The sequence below is a fragment of the Chrysochloris asiatica genome, unplaced genomic scaffold (genome assembly GCF_000296735.1).
Source record: "Chrysochloris asiatica unplaced genomic scaffold, ChrAsi1.0 scaffold00081, whole genome shotgun sequence".
Classification (NCBI taxonomy): domain Eukaryota; kingdom Metazoa; phylum Chordata; class Mammalia; order Afrosoricida; family Chrysochloridae; genus Chrysochloris; species Chrysochloris asiatica.
In genome coordinates, this window is record NW_006408599.1 from 11,898,608 (window position 1) to 11,915,172 (window position 16,565).

At 49.6% G+C, this 16,565-nt stretch overlaps 1 protein-coding gene across 3 annotated transcripts in view; it reads left to right on the forward strand.

The window, feature by feature from the left end:
• Positions 1-16,565, forward strand: part of DFNB31 (deafness, autosomal recessive 31) — a 107,980-nt gene that overhangs the window by 34,025 nt on the left and 57,390 nt on the right. For all 3 annotated transcript variants that reach the window (XM_006865689.1, XM_006865690.1, XM_006865691.1), the window contains exons 2-3: positions 3,695-3,913; positions 14,330-14,455. In XM_006865689.1, coding sequence (XP_006865751.1) covers positions 3,695-3,913; positions 14,330-14,455 — 345 coding nt within the window. The remainder of the gene's footprint in view (positions 1-3,694; positions 3,914-14,329; positions 14,456-16,565) is intronic.

The window sequence follows — 16,565 nt, forward strand, 5'->3', positions numbered from 1 at the left end:
TGCATAGGGTCTCTATGAGTCAGTACCAACTCTATGGCACCTAACAACAACAAGAAGACAGGTCTGGTGAAAAGAGATGAGGACAAGACTGTCATGATTCAATAGTGACTAATTGTTAATCATGACTAATTGCAATTGTCACAACTGTAAAGGGAGAGGTTTTGTAACAAAAAAAGGTGAGTGGTCAATCTTACAGTCCCGGAGCGGAGGACCCTGGGACCATCAAGGGAGAAGAGCGGGAGTGGAGTGTGGGACCCTATCCAGAGAAGTGGCAATGCCAGAGATGGAGGCAGAAATGATGACATGGAGAGATGGAGAAGCTGAGGACTCTAGATTCACGGAAGGAGAGGAGATGTGTGCTGGCAGCCAGGGGGGCAGGCTTGTAGGGTGTGCCCTTTGGCTGTTTGAATGATTGTATATTCCTGAGTGTTTTGGTGCACATCCAAAAAACAAAAACAAAAAACCAGAGGGATTAGAAGCAAATACTGTTGAAAAGATCGAATGATGAAGCATTCAGGGGATTGTAGTTATTGCAGTGAAATGAATACTATAGGAGGAGTGTAAAACTGATGTTCCCCCATGTAAACTATCACTCAGTTCACAATAAAAACTTAAAAAGAAAAGAATATATAATCATTATCATTTATTATATTGGCTGCCAGCACACATCCTTTCTCTTTCCATGAATCTAGAGTCCTCAGCTAGATACTCTCTCTCTCCATGCCCATATCTTACAGAGCTCTTTTAAGACTAAATGCCCACAGGGCACACCAGTCCACTATAAGCCTTAGCTTATATGGGTCTATGGTCAGCTAATCTAACTCCCCAATTATGTGCCTGGAGGCACCTCACTTTGCAAGCAAACTTCCTGCCCTACATCACTCAACTTTACTTGGTCTGTGCACTGGGAAGCCCATCCCTCTGTCTTGTGCTCTGCCCTTTGTTTCTGCTGCAGCTGCTCCTCTGTCACTCCTCTCTTGTCACAGTTTTCTGTCCCTAAATCCAGGGGTTCAGTGCTCAGGAATCCCAGGGTCCAAAGGACATGCTCTACTCCTGGCTCGCTCTTCTTGCTGGCAGTGCGATCCCCTGCTCCTGCTTTGAGATATGGGTCATTTCATAACAATTAACCTTGTTAACAATCACTCCTAATTACATAATCCATCATCATCACCTCTCATCTTCTCTTACCCAGACGCATCAGGAAAAAGTGATTTGGTGGGAACTCACAGGGACTATGACTAGAAGAGACATTAGAGAATTCACTGTGCTACGGGAGTGTTAGGAAACCAGTGGAACTGAGCGAGCAGCAGAGGCAGGCAAGCTTCGGGGAGTCAGAGAACTAAATGTCCCCTCCTTTGAAAGCATGTTTTGTCTGATAATGAAAGGAGTATGCCCTTATTCTGTAACGTTTATAAAACATTGAGAAATACCCACTCATCCACTGCCATCGAGCTGACCCTCTAGGATAGAGTAGAAGGACTCCATGAGGTTTCTGAGACTAAATTTTTACCGAGGCAGACAGCCTGGTTGGTAGATTTGAACCGCTGACTAATGTTGTTGTTGTTGTTGTTAAGTGCCGTCGAGTCGGTTCCGACCCATAGCGACCCTGTACAGGGTTTCCGAGGGTGTAAATCTTTACGGGAGTAGAAAGCCTCATCTTTCTTCCGCGGAGCGGCTGGTAGTTTCGAACTGCTGACCTTAAGGTTCACAGCCCGATTCGTAACCACTACGCTACCAGAGCTCCTAATAATCATCAACAATCCGAGCCACCAGCAAGCACTGCTGGTGTCTTGGCATATTGCTTCTCAGTTTTTTTTCTTTGTGTTGTTTTTTTTTTTTCGCCCTGTGTGACTTTCTCTCGACATACCACAGACATGATTTATAGCCTTTTGACCCCATAACATTAAAATCTATGCACATTTTTGTGACATTATAAACTCCTTGTAAATATGAGTTTAATGACAGCATAACATTTCAATATGTGTAGATGGTGGTTATGTGCTTCTGACTCATAGCAACCCCGCATAGGGTATCCAAGGTTATAAATCTCGGTGGGAACAGAAAGCCTCATCTTTCTCCTGTGGAACAACTCATAGTTTCGAACTGCTGACCTTGAGGTTGGTAGCTTGACTCGTAACCAGTACGTTACCAGAACTCCTTACCATCACGTTTTCAGAGAGCCACCAGTTGTGGGGCACGTTTGGGACTTAGTTTCCCTGAATAAAAAAGGAGTCACCATCAAGTCGACTCCAACCCCTGGTGACCCCACCTGTGTCAGAGTAGAACTGTGCTCGGTGGGGTTTTTAGGGGCTGAGTTTTTGGAAGTACATCGCTCAACTTTTTTTCTAAGGCCTTGGGGTGTACTTGGAACTGCTAACCTTTTTTTTAGCAGCCAGAGATTATTTGCACCGTCCAGGGACTCCTGTCTCCCTGAATAAATGTCTGCATTCCAGCCTTTACGGTGGATCATGGGAAAGAAAGATGGTCCATCTCCCTTCCCCCTAGGGTGTAGACATCAGGCTTACCTGTCCTTGTGGAAGGATAAAGGTGGTATCTACATTCAAAATGAGTTGCTGTGGGAAAGGAACCCCTGAATGCTGTGTGAGGAAGTGATTTCCCTCCATTTCTTCATCGGAATAACTGAACCCTGCCCACAAGACTGGCTTCCATGAGGATTTTATGCACTAATGCATGTCTGGTGCAGAGCAGTCGCCTGACCTTGTAGAAGCTGTTGTTATGACCAAAATCTTTATCTCTTGATCCTCTCATCTGGTAGTCGATCAGGATCCCCAAGACCACCCTTGGATTCAGTAATTCTCTGGAAGAGCTCACTCACTCAGCATGTAGTCATGCATTCTCATGACTAGGATTGATTACAGTCGTGGTGGTGGTGTACCGCCAAATCGGTTCTGACTCATCGCGGCCCTCTATAGAGTTTCCGAGGCTGTAAATCTTTATGGGAGCAGGAAGCTTCACCTTTCTCCCACAGAGTGACTGGTAGATCTGAACTACTGACCTTGTGGTTAGCAGCCCAGCTTGCAATCCACTGCATTACCCGGGCTCCTTATTACAGTCAAAAGACAGAGTAAGATCAGCAAGAAGAAAAGGGGTACAGGGTGAAGTCTGCCAGGCACAAGCTTCCTTGTCCTCTCCTAGTGGATATCTATGGGATATGCTTCATTTAATGGTGACACTTGACTGACAACACATGCCAAATGCGTCCTGCCAGGAAAATGCAGCACCTGACTGGGTCACAGAGGCACCTCTGCTTGTACCCATTCCAGACTCCCAGAGGGAAAACAGGTGTTTAGTGTTAACCACATTGTGTACTCCAGCCCAGGCACAGCAAGCTGCTTTACTAAGGAATGGTGGGCACACTGTCCCCATCCCATGTTCCCAGACTCAAGCCAAGGATCCACCTTCGAAGCAGGATTTCTAAGAGTAACAGTCACGGGCCCGATATGCTAACTTGTTCTGCACAGATAGGCTACGGGATTGTATTTCTTGTGTTTGAACCATTTCACTAGATGTTCTCATTTCATAGTCCAAAACCACAGGCTAGGTAAGGGTAGGGACTTAAGGGCTGGGCTGGCCTCCTTCTCTGCTTGAGGAGCCCTGGGAGGAAGCGAGACTGGGTAGTGGATCCTCCACCGTCTCCAATTCCCACTAACCTATTTGCCCCCTCTTTCTCTAGGCTCTGAAGGGCTCCAAGAAGCTGGTGCTGTCTGTGTACTCAGCAGGGCGCATCCCGGGGGGGTATGTCACCAACCACATCTACACCTGGGTGGACCCGCAGGGCCGCAGCACCTCTCCACCCTCAAGCCTGTCCCAGCCTCACGGCAGCTCCCTGAGACAGCACGAGGGTGACCAGAGGAGCACCCTCCACCTCCTGCAAGATGGGGATGAGAAAAAGGTGAGCTGCCCGCCTCTGCCTGGCAGGTTGATGGTGGGGTGGAGGGCTGGCAGGTGGGAAGACTGATCCCTGAGATATCATTTGCTCTTGCCCATTCCCAGAACAGAGACGCTTCTTAGAGGTTGGAAGAAGGGGCTTTGTTTTGTTGGGGCTTTGTGTCCCTCAAGTCCCTGAAAGATGTTGTATTTTGTTTTTGGTGGGGCAGTGTATATGATGATGTAATAAATTGAATCAGTGAGGTGATTTCTCCCTTGTATAGCAGAATAGAGGTGACAGTCTGTGCTGAGGGACAGCCGTGACCTGCTCCATGTGTTATTATCCTGTCACCATCCCCAGTGAAACTGGGCCAGGCCAAGCCTCTCTTCTTGCCCCTAGGAAACAGGAAGGAGGAAGCTCTAGACTTCTCTTTAATTCGAGATCTTTGCTTCCCATTGGTCCAGGCCCAGGCATGTGGTCATCTGCAGGTGCAAGAACTCTGGACTCCATGCTCCCCAGTGAACCTTTTGTAGTGTGGGATTTGGGTTGCAAGTAACAGAAATGTGTGTGACCAACTTCAGTAGAGTAGGAACATATTGAAAGGGTGTGGGCAGTCCCAGAATTGAAACTGGAGGACTCAGGGTACAGCTTCTATGAAGAAGGGATCCCCACCATTTCCGTCCTTTGTGTTCTTTTCCTCAAGACTCATATTCCAGAGAGGGAGCACTTGATTAGTTGGCAGAGAGGCTAGAGCACTTTGGTTGACAGTCCAGGAAGATGACAGCCAGTAGGGAACCATTTCCAGTTGCCATGGCATCTTCCCTGACTTACGGTGACCCCATGTGTGGGGTCAGAATAGAACTCTGTTCCATAAGGTTTTCAATGGCTGATTTTCTGGAAATAGATCTCCTGACATTTCTTCTGAGTTGCCTCTGAGTGTACTCGAATCTTCATCCTTTCAGCTAGCAGCTAGCTGAGCACATTAACTGTTTGCACCACCTGGGACTACAAAGTACCATTAGGATGTTCTAACCTGAAAAAAGGAGACAGGGCTGCTGGGCAGGCAAGGTAAACAGAGTTTCCTACAGAGCTCCCGGAGACTGTGACTGTTTTTGTTGTGGTTGTTGTTTTAAGGAAATACTAAAAAATGATCTCCCTGGATGTTGTTGTTTGCGGTGCACCCATGACTGCTCCTAGGACCAAGAATGTAACCCTTCCAAACAGCTCTCTGTGTTTTAGCATCTTGGCACCAACAGCCAGGAGGCCACAGGGCTTGGGGCTCCCAGCAGCACATCTTCCCTCTGGAGACATTCTCTGCACTCGTCTTCCTGTCGATAAGACTATAACATTTATTTAATGTGTTTGTGTTCTTTGCTCAAACGTCAATATGCAGAACGAGACAGAGATCTTGGTGCGAGGCTCCTAGGCAGCTCGTTGGTATGCATTGCGGCCCCCACTTGGACCTCTGCCAGGTTGCCAAGGCTGAGGGATGGGGTAGGGAGGTGGGTTAGTGTCTCCTCCCCACTGGGAGTGTTGCTCTCTGGAAGTCTTGAGAAGAGCAGGCTGGAGAGAGAGGTGCTGCCTGTGGTGTTGAATCATTGTCAAGGCCAACCTTCAAGTGCCGGGCAAAGAGCTGGTTTTCTTATGCCAGGTGCAGTGCTTGGGGTGGTACTGACGGCTGATGGAGCCTCAGAGTGTGCAGGCAGTGTGGCGAGCCCTGTGCTCCTCACAGCTTCTTACTGAGTCCTCCCTGCAGGTACATTTCATGATCCCTGTTTTACAGGTGAGGGATTAAGACCAGCACTGGGCAACTAGGACCAATCCATCCATCGAATCAGCAACTAGTTATTAAGCACCTCTGGTGTGCCTGACACTCTTATGGGAAATGGGAACCAAACAGTAGACAGAAGACTTGAGGTCCCTGCTCTGGGGAAGCTTCTGGTGAGCTAAGAGGTGGTGAGGAGAGTGAGTCTAGTCATGGACATAAATGACGAGATAGTTAAGTGATGACCCTTTACGGTAAGAAATAAAATCTGGAGAAGGGATAGTGAGTGATGGGGACAAAGGAGCAGTTTCAACTCAGGTGGTTAGGGAAGGGCCTCTCTGAGCGGGCACTTCTGAACTGAGATCAGAAGGAGCCACCGTGTGCATTTTCTAGGGTCAGGGCAACCTAGAGAGAGAGGGCGGCATGTGCGAAGGCCCTGAGGTAGGAATGAGCCTGGTGTCTTTCAAAGCCAAGAGATAAAGACCACATCACTGGAGTTGAGTGAGTGAGAGGTGATGGGAGATAAGGTGCCCTCTGGGAATCTTGGAGTAACTTATATAAGAATGTGGAAGTCAGAGGCTGGGCAAATCGTGCTCAGAGGAGGACCCGGATGCCACTGTTGTTAGTAGGTGATGCCTTGAACCAAACCGGAGCTTGTTCTTCACAAACCTCTCTGCTCCAGACTGAAGCATCCACCCTTCTTCATGTTCCTCCTCTTTCTCATACAACATGAAAACCCCATTTACCTCTTGGAGGTGGCACAGGGATGGCGTCTCTTAAGACTCAGCAGCCTGCGGCCTGGTGAACTCTGTTCCTCTCTTCTCTAGCAGACTGGTCTCACCATTCAGTATCCAAATAGCCAGGACTAGACTCCTGGACTTCCAATGCCAAACTTCAAAACCCCTACACCCAACTCCAGCAGAGCTGTGCCTCCTAGGGAAATGAAAGCAGTAGTGATGAAGAATCATCCACGTAGCAAAATTACCCTTGGAAACTATGAAGCTGTCCATTGACTCTGGCTCTGGTTCTGCGTGTTCTTCTCTCTACACTGAAGTGTGAGAACTGTCGTCTGAAACCCAGGAGGGAAACAGAACATGCGTTAACTCTCCGCCTGTCAAGCTCATCCACTCTCAAGTCCGTGTGACATCCGGTGAGACAAGCAGGGCAAGGCTCAGTGTTCCCTCCTGGGTGACTCAATTCTGTGCTAACCCTGAGCCTCGGTAATATATTGTAGTGAGTCTGTGTGAGTGTCAGTCACTGAGACTCCCAGGGGTCAGTTCCTGGCTCTGCCATTTGGTAACTGTGACTGTGGACAAGTTACCTAATGTCTCTGTGCCTCGGTTTCCTCTTCTGGAAAATAAAACAACAGGAGGACTACTGTGCAAATTCCAGGGCAATGGGTTTCAGTGTCCAGATCAGGGCCTGCCTGGTACAGTGTAAACAACAACAACAACAACAGTAACCTCAAACAATAAAAAAAGAACCAATTCCTACCAAGTCGACTCGGACTCATGGTGCCCCCATGTGTGCAGAGTAGAAACTGCCCCGAAGGGTTGTCATTGCTGTGGCTTTTCAGAAGGTGACTTTTCTTAGCGATGCCTCTAGGTGGATTGGAATCATTGCTGACCCTCCAATTAGTAACTGTTTGGACCACCTAGGGACTCCTTGGCACAGTGTTGATGCCCAGTAATTGTTATATAAATGACTGGTTCAAGTGAAAAACCTTGCCTGGCGCCTAGCACATACGAGATCTTGATCAATATTTGCTGAGTTTGAAATAGATCAGACCCATGCACTTGTCTGCAGAGTTAAAGGGAAGCTCAGGGCCATGTGATTTACACGAGAGCATTTCTTGTTGACTCCTCTGCATACCTCTCATCAGCATGCCCTTGGTTAGGGTGCCCAACCCCACAACCTCCAGGGAGAGGAAGGTGCGTTCCACCTTTCTGCTACCCCTGTTCATCCACAGCAAAGCTGACACACATCCAAGGTGAAGCTTCCAGGTCGTAGGTTTTGTGGTCCTTACTTGGTTAGCTGGGGCCAAAAGAGAGGAGGACCATTTCTGTGTTGCTCTGGGGCCCAGTTTCTAGTTTGGTCATGGTACCTCCCCACTAAACTGCAGATCAGCTCTGAGTTTGCATGGACCACAAACTGTTTCTCAGTCCTGATTGCAGAGGGGCAGCTTGGGGCACAGGCAGAACGTCTCACAGTAGCACAGAGAAGGACTTTCAGGAGAAGGGCTCTTCCTCTGCCTTCTGCTGTTTGCATAGGTCTCACGTACGTTCCTATCACTGGCTCATGGTCTGTTTCAGGAACACAGGGCGGCGACAGTAAAGTCGGACACAGTGGCCATCCAGACAGAGGTAGGGGACTAGGCCAAGTAGGACCTCACAGGCCTCTGTAGAGTCTGGGGATTTTGCTCTGAGTTAGATAGGAGCCATGGTAGAGCTTTGAGCAGAGGAGAGACGTGATGCAGACTAGGTTTCCACAGGATCACTGTGGCTGCTAGGTAGAGTTGAGAATGCAGGAGCAAGAGGGAAATGCGCTGCCCATTCATCCCAGTCCTTACAACAACCTGAAAGGTGGCTGTCAACTGTGAATGCTTTGGGCTGCATGTAACAGAAAGCCTTCATTCATGTCAGCAGTTCGAAACTACCAGCTGTTCCGCGGGAGAAAGATGAGGCATTCTGCTCCCGTAAAGATTTAAAGCCTCGGAAACCCTGTACAGGGTCGCTATGAGTCGGAACCAACTCCACGGCACACAACAACAACAACAACAAACCTTAAGTGTGCTTATTTCTTTCTTAAGAAGTACGGGTCCAGGCAGCCCCAGGTATGTTCCCAAGTCTGTCCTTCCTCGGGCTTGTGGCTTCACAGTGGCAGGACAGACAGCTGCTGTTCCAAAAGCAAAGTGGGAGGAGCCGTGCTCTTCCTGTGCCTCGCTCTTTCCAGGGTGGGCAGTTCTCAGTATCACCCACAGACATCCTTCCATGTCTGTTGGCCAAAGCAGATCTAGATCTCCCCACATCCATGCCAGTCCTTGGCAAAGGGGGATGAGATGCCTGGACTGGCATCTCCCAGGGCTGCACCACCACGATCCTATGGCTGATGGCAATGGGATTTATTCCAAGGTTGCCCAGGAGGAAAGGTGAGGGTTAGCACGTGAACTCAGGCCTGTGGGGGCTGCATTGTGCTCTGGCTCTGCAGTCAGGCCAGTCTAACCCCGCTCTGCCAGCTGCCAACTGTGTAAACTTGATGACATAATTTCACTCATCGGAGACTCAACTTCCTCATTTGGAAAATGGGAATAATAACAGAAACATCACATAGTGGGAGTGATGGTTACTTAAATAAGAAAATACTTAAAAAGTGCTAAGTAACATGCCAGGGACAGAGGAAACAAGACTTGCAACTCACCCCCTGCCGCTGAGTTGACTGTACCGCATAGCCCCCTCATAGGACAGAGTAGACCTGCTCCTTAGAGTTTCTGAGACCGTGAATCTTTGTGGGAGCAGCCAGCCTCATCTTTCTCCCATGGATTTACTGGTGGGTTTGAACCACCAAACTTCAAGTTAGCAGCCCAGTGCTTAATCTATAGTTTGTTCATCAGAGCTCTTCAGTGCATTCAGAGACTGTTATTAATAGTGTCAGTGGTTGTGGTCCTGTTTTTATCGTGCCAGCCTGCCTCTCACAGTACGGGCTCGATAAATGTTTGCTTTTCCATTGGTGAACTCTGTTTCGCGCCAAACACTGGATGAATTCCAGTGAGTGATTGAGGCAGATTATCCTGTGGTTGATAGAACTGTTATTACAGTTTGGTGATAAAGACTCCACTTTATTCCAGTGTAGAGGATTTATAGGCAGGTAGGGAGTTTGTTTTCATCCTTAGTATTCAGAGGTGGCTGTGGCCGGGACTATTGCCATCTGTGTGTTCCTGGCTGTGGATGCTCCACTCGGCTCTCAGCTCTCTCCCCAAAAGCTTCTCTACATCCTGGAGCAGGGAGGGACCCTGAGGAGGGGAGGTAGGGTGCTGTGGAGGACCCCAGGCCAGGCCTTTTCCTTGACCTGAAGGTGCAGGGTGGAGGATGGGGTCTGCCCTGGTGGGCAGCATGTGGGCTTGAGGCAGGCGCTGCCCACACTCTGTCTTCAGCCAGCCTCTCTGAGGTCTTGGGGCTGAGCGGTACCCCCTTGCTCTGTACACACCCGCCCACATAGACACGTGGAGACGGTTATTAATATTATTGAGGAGCCTTGGTGACATGGCGGGTTAAGCAAACTCTGAGGTTCAAAATTACTAGTTGCTCCGTAGCAAGAGGTGAGGCAGTCTTCTTCCACAGTTTCAGTCTGCCCTCCTGGGTCACTATGGTCAGCACTGACTCCACAGCAGGGGGTTTGGGGTTTTAATAGCATCAGTGGCAGTGGGGTTATTGGTACCATGCCCACGTGGTATAATGCCTCTCAGTCTCCAGAGGGTAGCCCATTATTCTGTGCATCTCCAAGTCTTTCTAAAATACCAGTCTGAACCTGTCACTCTCTTGCTAAAAGCTCTTCCCTTCTCCTCTCCGAAACCCTCCAGCCCTACGAAGTCCTCATGGTTTCTCCAGCAGGCAGGGCTCTGCCCTGTTTCTAGGCTTGCCTCCAGAACAGCTCTTTCCGCTTCTCCTGGCTTACCCTTGGCCTCAGGGCTCAGTGGTGATGTTTATGGGAAGCTCTGCCTGAGGTCAGTCTCTCTCAGACTTGGACCCTGAGACCCAGAATTGTCTGAAAGGCATGTATGGGAGAGTGCCTATGGTAGACAGAACTCCTCCCACATTCCCAAAAATGTCCACGGCCTCATCCCCAATGCCTGTGAATACATGGCTGAAGGGGCTTTGAAGATGTGAATAAGTTCAAGATCCTGAGATGGGAAGAGCATCCAGGCTTATCCGGGAGGATCCAATGTAATCTAAGGAAGGCAAGAGGGCCAACGTCAGAAGAAAGAGCTGTGATGAGGGAGGCAGAGAGAGACTGAAAGATACAATACTGCTGACTTTCAACATAGAGGAAGGGGCCAACAGCCAAGGACTGCAGGCAACCTTTAGAGTCTGGAATTCTAGAGCCCTGAGAAAGAATGTAATTCATTGACTCATTTTGGACGTCTGGCCTCCAGGACTGTAAGATGATACACTTGTGTTACTTTGGGCTTTCAAACTTGTGATAATTTCATCCTTTGGGATCAAACACTGGGTAAGGAGTGAGGGATGCAGGGCTGGGCAGAGGAAGAGTTGGGCTGCAATGCAATTTCAAAGCCGCCTCAGCTGGCCCCACCAGAACTCTGGGGCTTCCATGGTCCTGCAGAGTTGTCCTGGCTCTCCCCAACCCCAAAGTCAACGAGTCATTGGATGCAGGCTGCTCTCATGCAGGGCTGTGGCCTTGGGTGAGGCAACTCCCTTCAGGCCAGAGCAGTGCCCTGGGAGGACTCAGCTATGAGCTACTAGCAGCCAGCATGCCTATCCCTGGGGGACCAAGTGCCCTGGTCCTGAAGAGAGCTTCATTAAATACCTTTCAAGTGGCAACGGCAGGCCCAGTTTTTCCTCGTAGCATTTCCTTACCACACAGGGATGCCACTGTGAGCATCTCAAGGACAAGGACCCAGTCAGATGGTTCACTGATTATGTGCCCAGCACAGAGCTTGGCACAGATCAGGACTTGGCGAATAATTGGATGCTTGCCATCTGCCCAGCTTGCTTCTGTCTGTAAAGCAGCTCACGGTCCTCCCCTTGCGATGGCCTTGCCATTCATTCCAAGTTGTGCCTGCAGATGCTTGTCTCGAAGGTTTGCCCAAGTTGGCTGTGATAAAGATACTACCATAGTCAACATTTTCTGAGTCATTCCGTTGGACCAGTCATTGTTCCATTCCTTACATATATGGGCTTATTCAATCCTTGTTACTGTTGTTAATTAATTGCTGTCAAGTTGATTCCGACTCATAGTGACTCTGTATAAGGTTTCCAAGGAGTGGATGGTAGGTTTAAAGAGTTGATATTGTGGTTAGTGTCCAATGCTTAATTCTGCATTGCCACACCAGGACTCCCATTCATTCCTAACAACAACCCAGTGACGTGGGTGTAACTGTGTCCTCCACTTGATAGGGGAGGGAACAGGGGCACCGGAGATGAAGTCATTTGCCCAAGATCACACACCTAGCAAGGATTCAAACCTCACAGTCTGGCTCCTGCGTCCGCACAAGTAGCTACCACACTGTGCCGCATTACCTCCTAAATACTAGGGTGTGCCCCAAACCCACATCACCTGCAAACCTATCCACTCCTTGGAGCTGGTACTCCATCAGAGCTGGGGAGAGATCATGGGGCTGGATGGTTGTTCTCTAGTGTGCCCTGAAGTATCTGCAGAGCCTGCTGTTTCCATGAGAACATTTGTCTCTGACAATTCTGGGTGACTGCTCACGAGTTCTTCTCCAGAGCTCCGGGCCCCATGGGTGTCATCCTCACTCATGTCTAAGGAATAAGTCGAAGCTGCCCTTGAACTACAGGGGACTCAGGGTGCCCCACTGAGCAGCACCTTCCTGGCACTGCCCCAGTTTGACACACTGCAGTCCCTGCCTTAGAACCAAGCCCTGTAGAGTCGTTCTGTGCACCAGGCTCTTTCTTGGCATCAGTCACCACCCTATAGGGACTCAGCCACCATCTTTCACTCCCAAGAAGCAGAGAAGCATAGCAGGGGACACTTCCCGAGGTAGGCCTTGCCTCGGCTATGAATCAGCCTCATCTGTATGACCTCGGTGGGTTTCTGAATGCAAGTTTCGTCATGTGCGAAATGGAGCTAACATGGATAATGTTAGCATTTACTGTGGGCCAATAACTGCCCAATATGCTCACATATGTTCTTAATTTAACCCTCTTTATAGGGACCTTAGAGGCACACACTGTCTCTATTTTACAAGCGAGAAGCTGAGTCTCAGAGAGGCTAAGTAACTTGCCCAAAGCCACACAGCCAGCAGGTGATAAGGTGGGTCTCCTAATGTGAGCAGGGTGGACTTGAGTCTGTTCTCTTCACCATCTCTGTCCAGGCTGGTTGATGGATTAAGTGAGGTGATGTACGCAAAAGACTTCTCCTGGTAGCTGACCTAGAATAAGTCTTAGATGAATGTTGTTGCTATTGAGTGCTCTCAAGTTGATTCCGACCCATAGCGACCCTGTATAGGGCTTCCAAGGGGCAGCTGGTGAGCTTGAACCACCGACCTTGCAGTTCAAACAACTTTGTAGTCTGATGCATTAACCCAGAGTGCCACACCAGGACTCCTGTTGTTAATGTTAAGGTGCTCTCAAATCATGTAGCTTGTAGAAACCCCACGTGACACAGTAAAACTGACCCGTAGAGTTTCCTTGAACGCAGTCTTTATATAAGCAGATTGCCAGGTCTTTGTTCTATGGAACCACTGGGTGAGTTTGAACTAGCAACCTTTCAGTTAGCAGCTGAGCATATAACCTTTTACATCCCCAGCGCTTCTCTTAGTTGACTAACTTTCCAAAAATAGATGACTGGCTGGCTGGTCTTCCCTATCTCCATGCAACTGGCCTTTCCCCGAGGGCTGCAGGCGCCCAGCCCCCTGTTCCCAAGGGCAGTCATACTGGGTTTTCTTTGGGTCCTTTACTTGACATTAGATCTTGTTATAGGATGTTTTCTGTCTTTTTTTCAGTAGGTTCCAGCTTTCTGGCCCTTGTTTTTATCTGTGAATCCCTCTCCATATATAAGTCACCCTGGACCAGCCTGCAGGTCCTTTGTGGATGATAAGGACTTGGAGATCTGTCACCAGCCTCTCCTGTCTGTCCTCTGAGCCCTCACTGGCCCTCCAGTACTCCACACTCTTACCTCAGGGGTTCACCTTGAGGCACTCTCTCCCACCCAGTAACCTGCTGTCTCATCTACTTGAACCATCCCCTGGCTTCCCCCACCCCTACCTGGCTAACAGCTGCTCATCTGAGAATCACTTTCTCCAGGAAGGCCCTTGTGACTGTCGCCCCATTGGACCATCCTCTGCCCACACAACACTGATGGCAGTGTGCTGTGAAGGTCCGTTTGCTGGTCTTGATCCCACTAAGACCGTGTTGGGCAGTACTGTGTCTGGACCATCTCTAGTATACTTGGTGGGTTTTTAGAGCCAAGGACGGAATGAGGCACCAGTGCCTTGGCTCATCAGAAGGGACGCAGGATATAAACAGCCTGCAGAGCATGAGGTCTCCAGGGAGCAGGCTGGAGGCTGCCCCCGCCTGGACAGAACTTTGATCAGAAGGAGAGAAGGGGAAGATGAGGGAACCAGTCTGTCATTACTGAAACCTAAGGTGCACAGTGACCAGTGAAGGCTGAGCTATCCCGCAGCCCAAGACTGTGTAAAGCCTCCTGGGCTGTCAGCACCAAGGCAGCCTTAGAGGTTATCCTCCAGAATTCTTCTTTGACTGCAGTTGTAACTACGGTACAGACCAGAAAAGGGACATCCCCAAGGTCACTTGGCAAGTCTGAGGCAGAGCTCGGGCAGAAACCAGAATGTTCCATGATTTCTTGTAGACCTGATTCTCTGTTCCTTTCAAGGTATGGCAGGGGCTCTGTCTTGCTCCCCTGGTGCTGACGCCCCAGTGCCCTGCAGACTGTTTAATGCTGTCTCCTTGCTCCTGCAGGTGAACCTGGTGCTGGGGAATGGTCGGTCCCTGGGCCTCACGATCCGAGGGGGAGCTGAGTATGGCCTGGGCATCTACATTACTGGTGTGGACCCAGGCTCAGAAGCTGAGAACAGTGGGCTCAAGGTGAGACGTCTGACCCCACAGGAGGGTTGATCACCCCTTTCTGCTTTGTGGGATGAGGGAGAGGAGGTCTCTGCATGGAGTCTTTGGTGCTAATTTAATCAGCCTTCTAGCAGAACAATCAGCACCCCACCTGAAGACTGATCCCTGTTGGGAAGCTCTTCACAGCCAGCCGGCCAGCCGCTGTGCCTCTGATTCACAGCTCAGCACTCCTTGAACATCAGGAACTGCCCCCACCCCCATCATCACACATCTCCTAGCCTGCCTTTCCTCCTACCCCCTCACGCTATCTCCGGAGCAGGGCAGTAGCCTCCTACATGGGGCCAGGCAGTGGGCCAGTTGGAGCTTCTCGTGGCTGCTGTTTTGCAAACACTGCTGCACTGCTAATGGCTTGTGATTGCCCCAAACGTCGGGGTTCATTGTGGTGCTTGGGGAAGGAAGAAGACATGAATTGGACTGGGGTCACACTGGGTACTTTCAGGGCTTGTGTTCAGTCCAGTGCAACCAGAAATTACTGAAATAAGATGATTAGCTCACGTTTTAGAGAGGATTCACTTCACACATGTCATCACAGTGAACCCTTATGCTACCCAGTGGAGTAGGTTGTTATTATCCACCTTGCCCAGTTGGGGAAACTGAGGCACCAGTTAAGCCAACCTGCCTAGGGTCAGACAGGTTGCAGAACAGGATTTGACCCCACGCGTGGTCTGGGGAGGGCTGGGAATTTGCTCAGAGCTTGTGGACAGTGGTGGTGGGTCCTTGTCCCAGGATGCGGATCATCTGGTCAATGGTAGCATGTGTCAGGAAGGCCAAGGGAGCAGCCATGTGGTGTGGTGACCATAGGTAGTGATAGCATTTGAGCCAGGCCTTGTCGATGGCAGAGGTTGATGGGTAGAGGGGCTAGGGAAGAAAGGGTGCATCCGGCTGAAGGAACTGCATGAGTGGGCACAAGGGAGACTGGGACATGAATAAGGGCCAGGGAGCAATGCTTGGGATGAGATATGCTGCAAGAACACAGGCAGGAAGGTGATGGCGGTCATACTGATATAGGAGATCCCTGAGCAGCATCCCGGGCAGACAGGCTGGAGGGGCAGGAGACCTGAACATCAGCTAGGACTGTGTTCCTTGGGGAATATGGATTAATGAAAAGAGATCTGGTCCTGGAGTTGGGAGCCTGGGTTCAAATCCCAGTGTTACTGCCTTCACTTTAATAGCTATGTGACCTTGGGGATCCCGGCGTATAAAAAGAGGTATAAAAAATACCTCTTTCCTATGATTGTTGTAAATATAAATGAGTACTGATGGACGGTAACAACATTTAACATTTATTGGGTGTCTGCTCTTTCCAGTGTCTGACTGATGGCTGCTTTTGAGATCATGCTGTTCATTTATCGAATAGTTACAGAGTGCCTCCCATGTGCTGCTTTACCTGATTTGTGTACCAGTGTTCTGAGAAGGGCGTGTCTTTATCCTCATTTTACACTGACAGCTTAAGGAGCAATGTTAAGCAGCTTGCACAAGGCCAGCCAGCTCAGAAGTTGTGGAGTTGGAATCTGAGCCCACTGTAGCACACTCTTACCTTGCCCTGCCTTCCAGTGATGACACATTTCACAGCTGGAGAAACCCAAGTCATACCGAGTTCAACTAATCTGCCCTAGGTCACATTCTTTCTAATATCAGAGCTGAGATTTGAACCCAGGCCTTTGACCACTATGTGAAAGTACATATGACCCTTCTTCTCTCTGGGTCTCACTGACCCCATTTGGAAAGTGAGCAATTGCCCTGTTGGGCCAGCTGTTCTCTGAAGCTTTTTCCTGGCCTGAGAGGGTAAGAGGGGTACCCTGCCCCCAGAAGCATATTCCATTCTTTCCCCTTTACATTCCTGTAGTCAGAGTTGTCAATGCCAAGTAGCCTGTTGGCAGACCCTCTTTTACATGCAGGTAGGGTACAAATGTGGCTGCCAATGTACTTGGAGGATTCCTATGGGTCAGACTCTGGGCATACCCCATGGCTTCAGACCTGAGCAAAACTCACAGTCTTTGACCTCCTAGAATCACATCATAGTGGAAAGGCAAGGAAAACAAACGGGCAAGCCAACGAATAGGACAGCTGC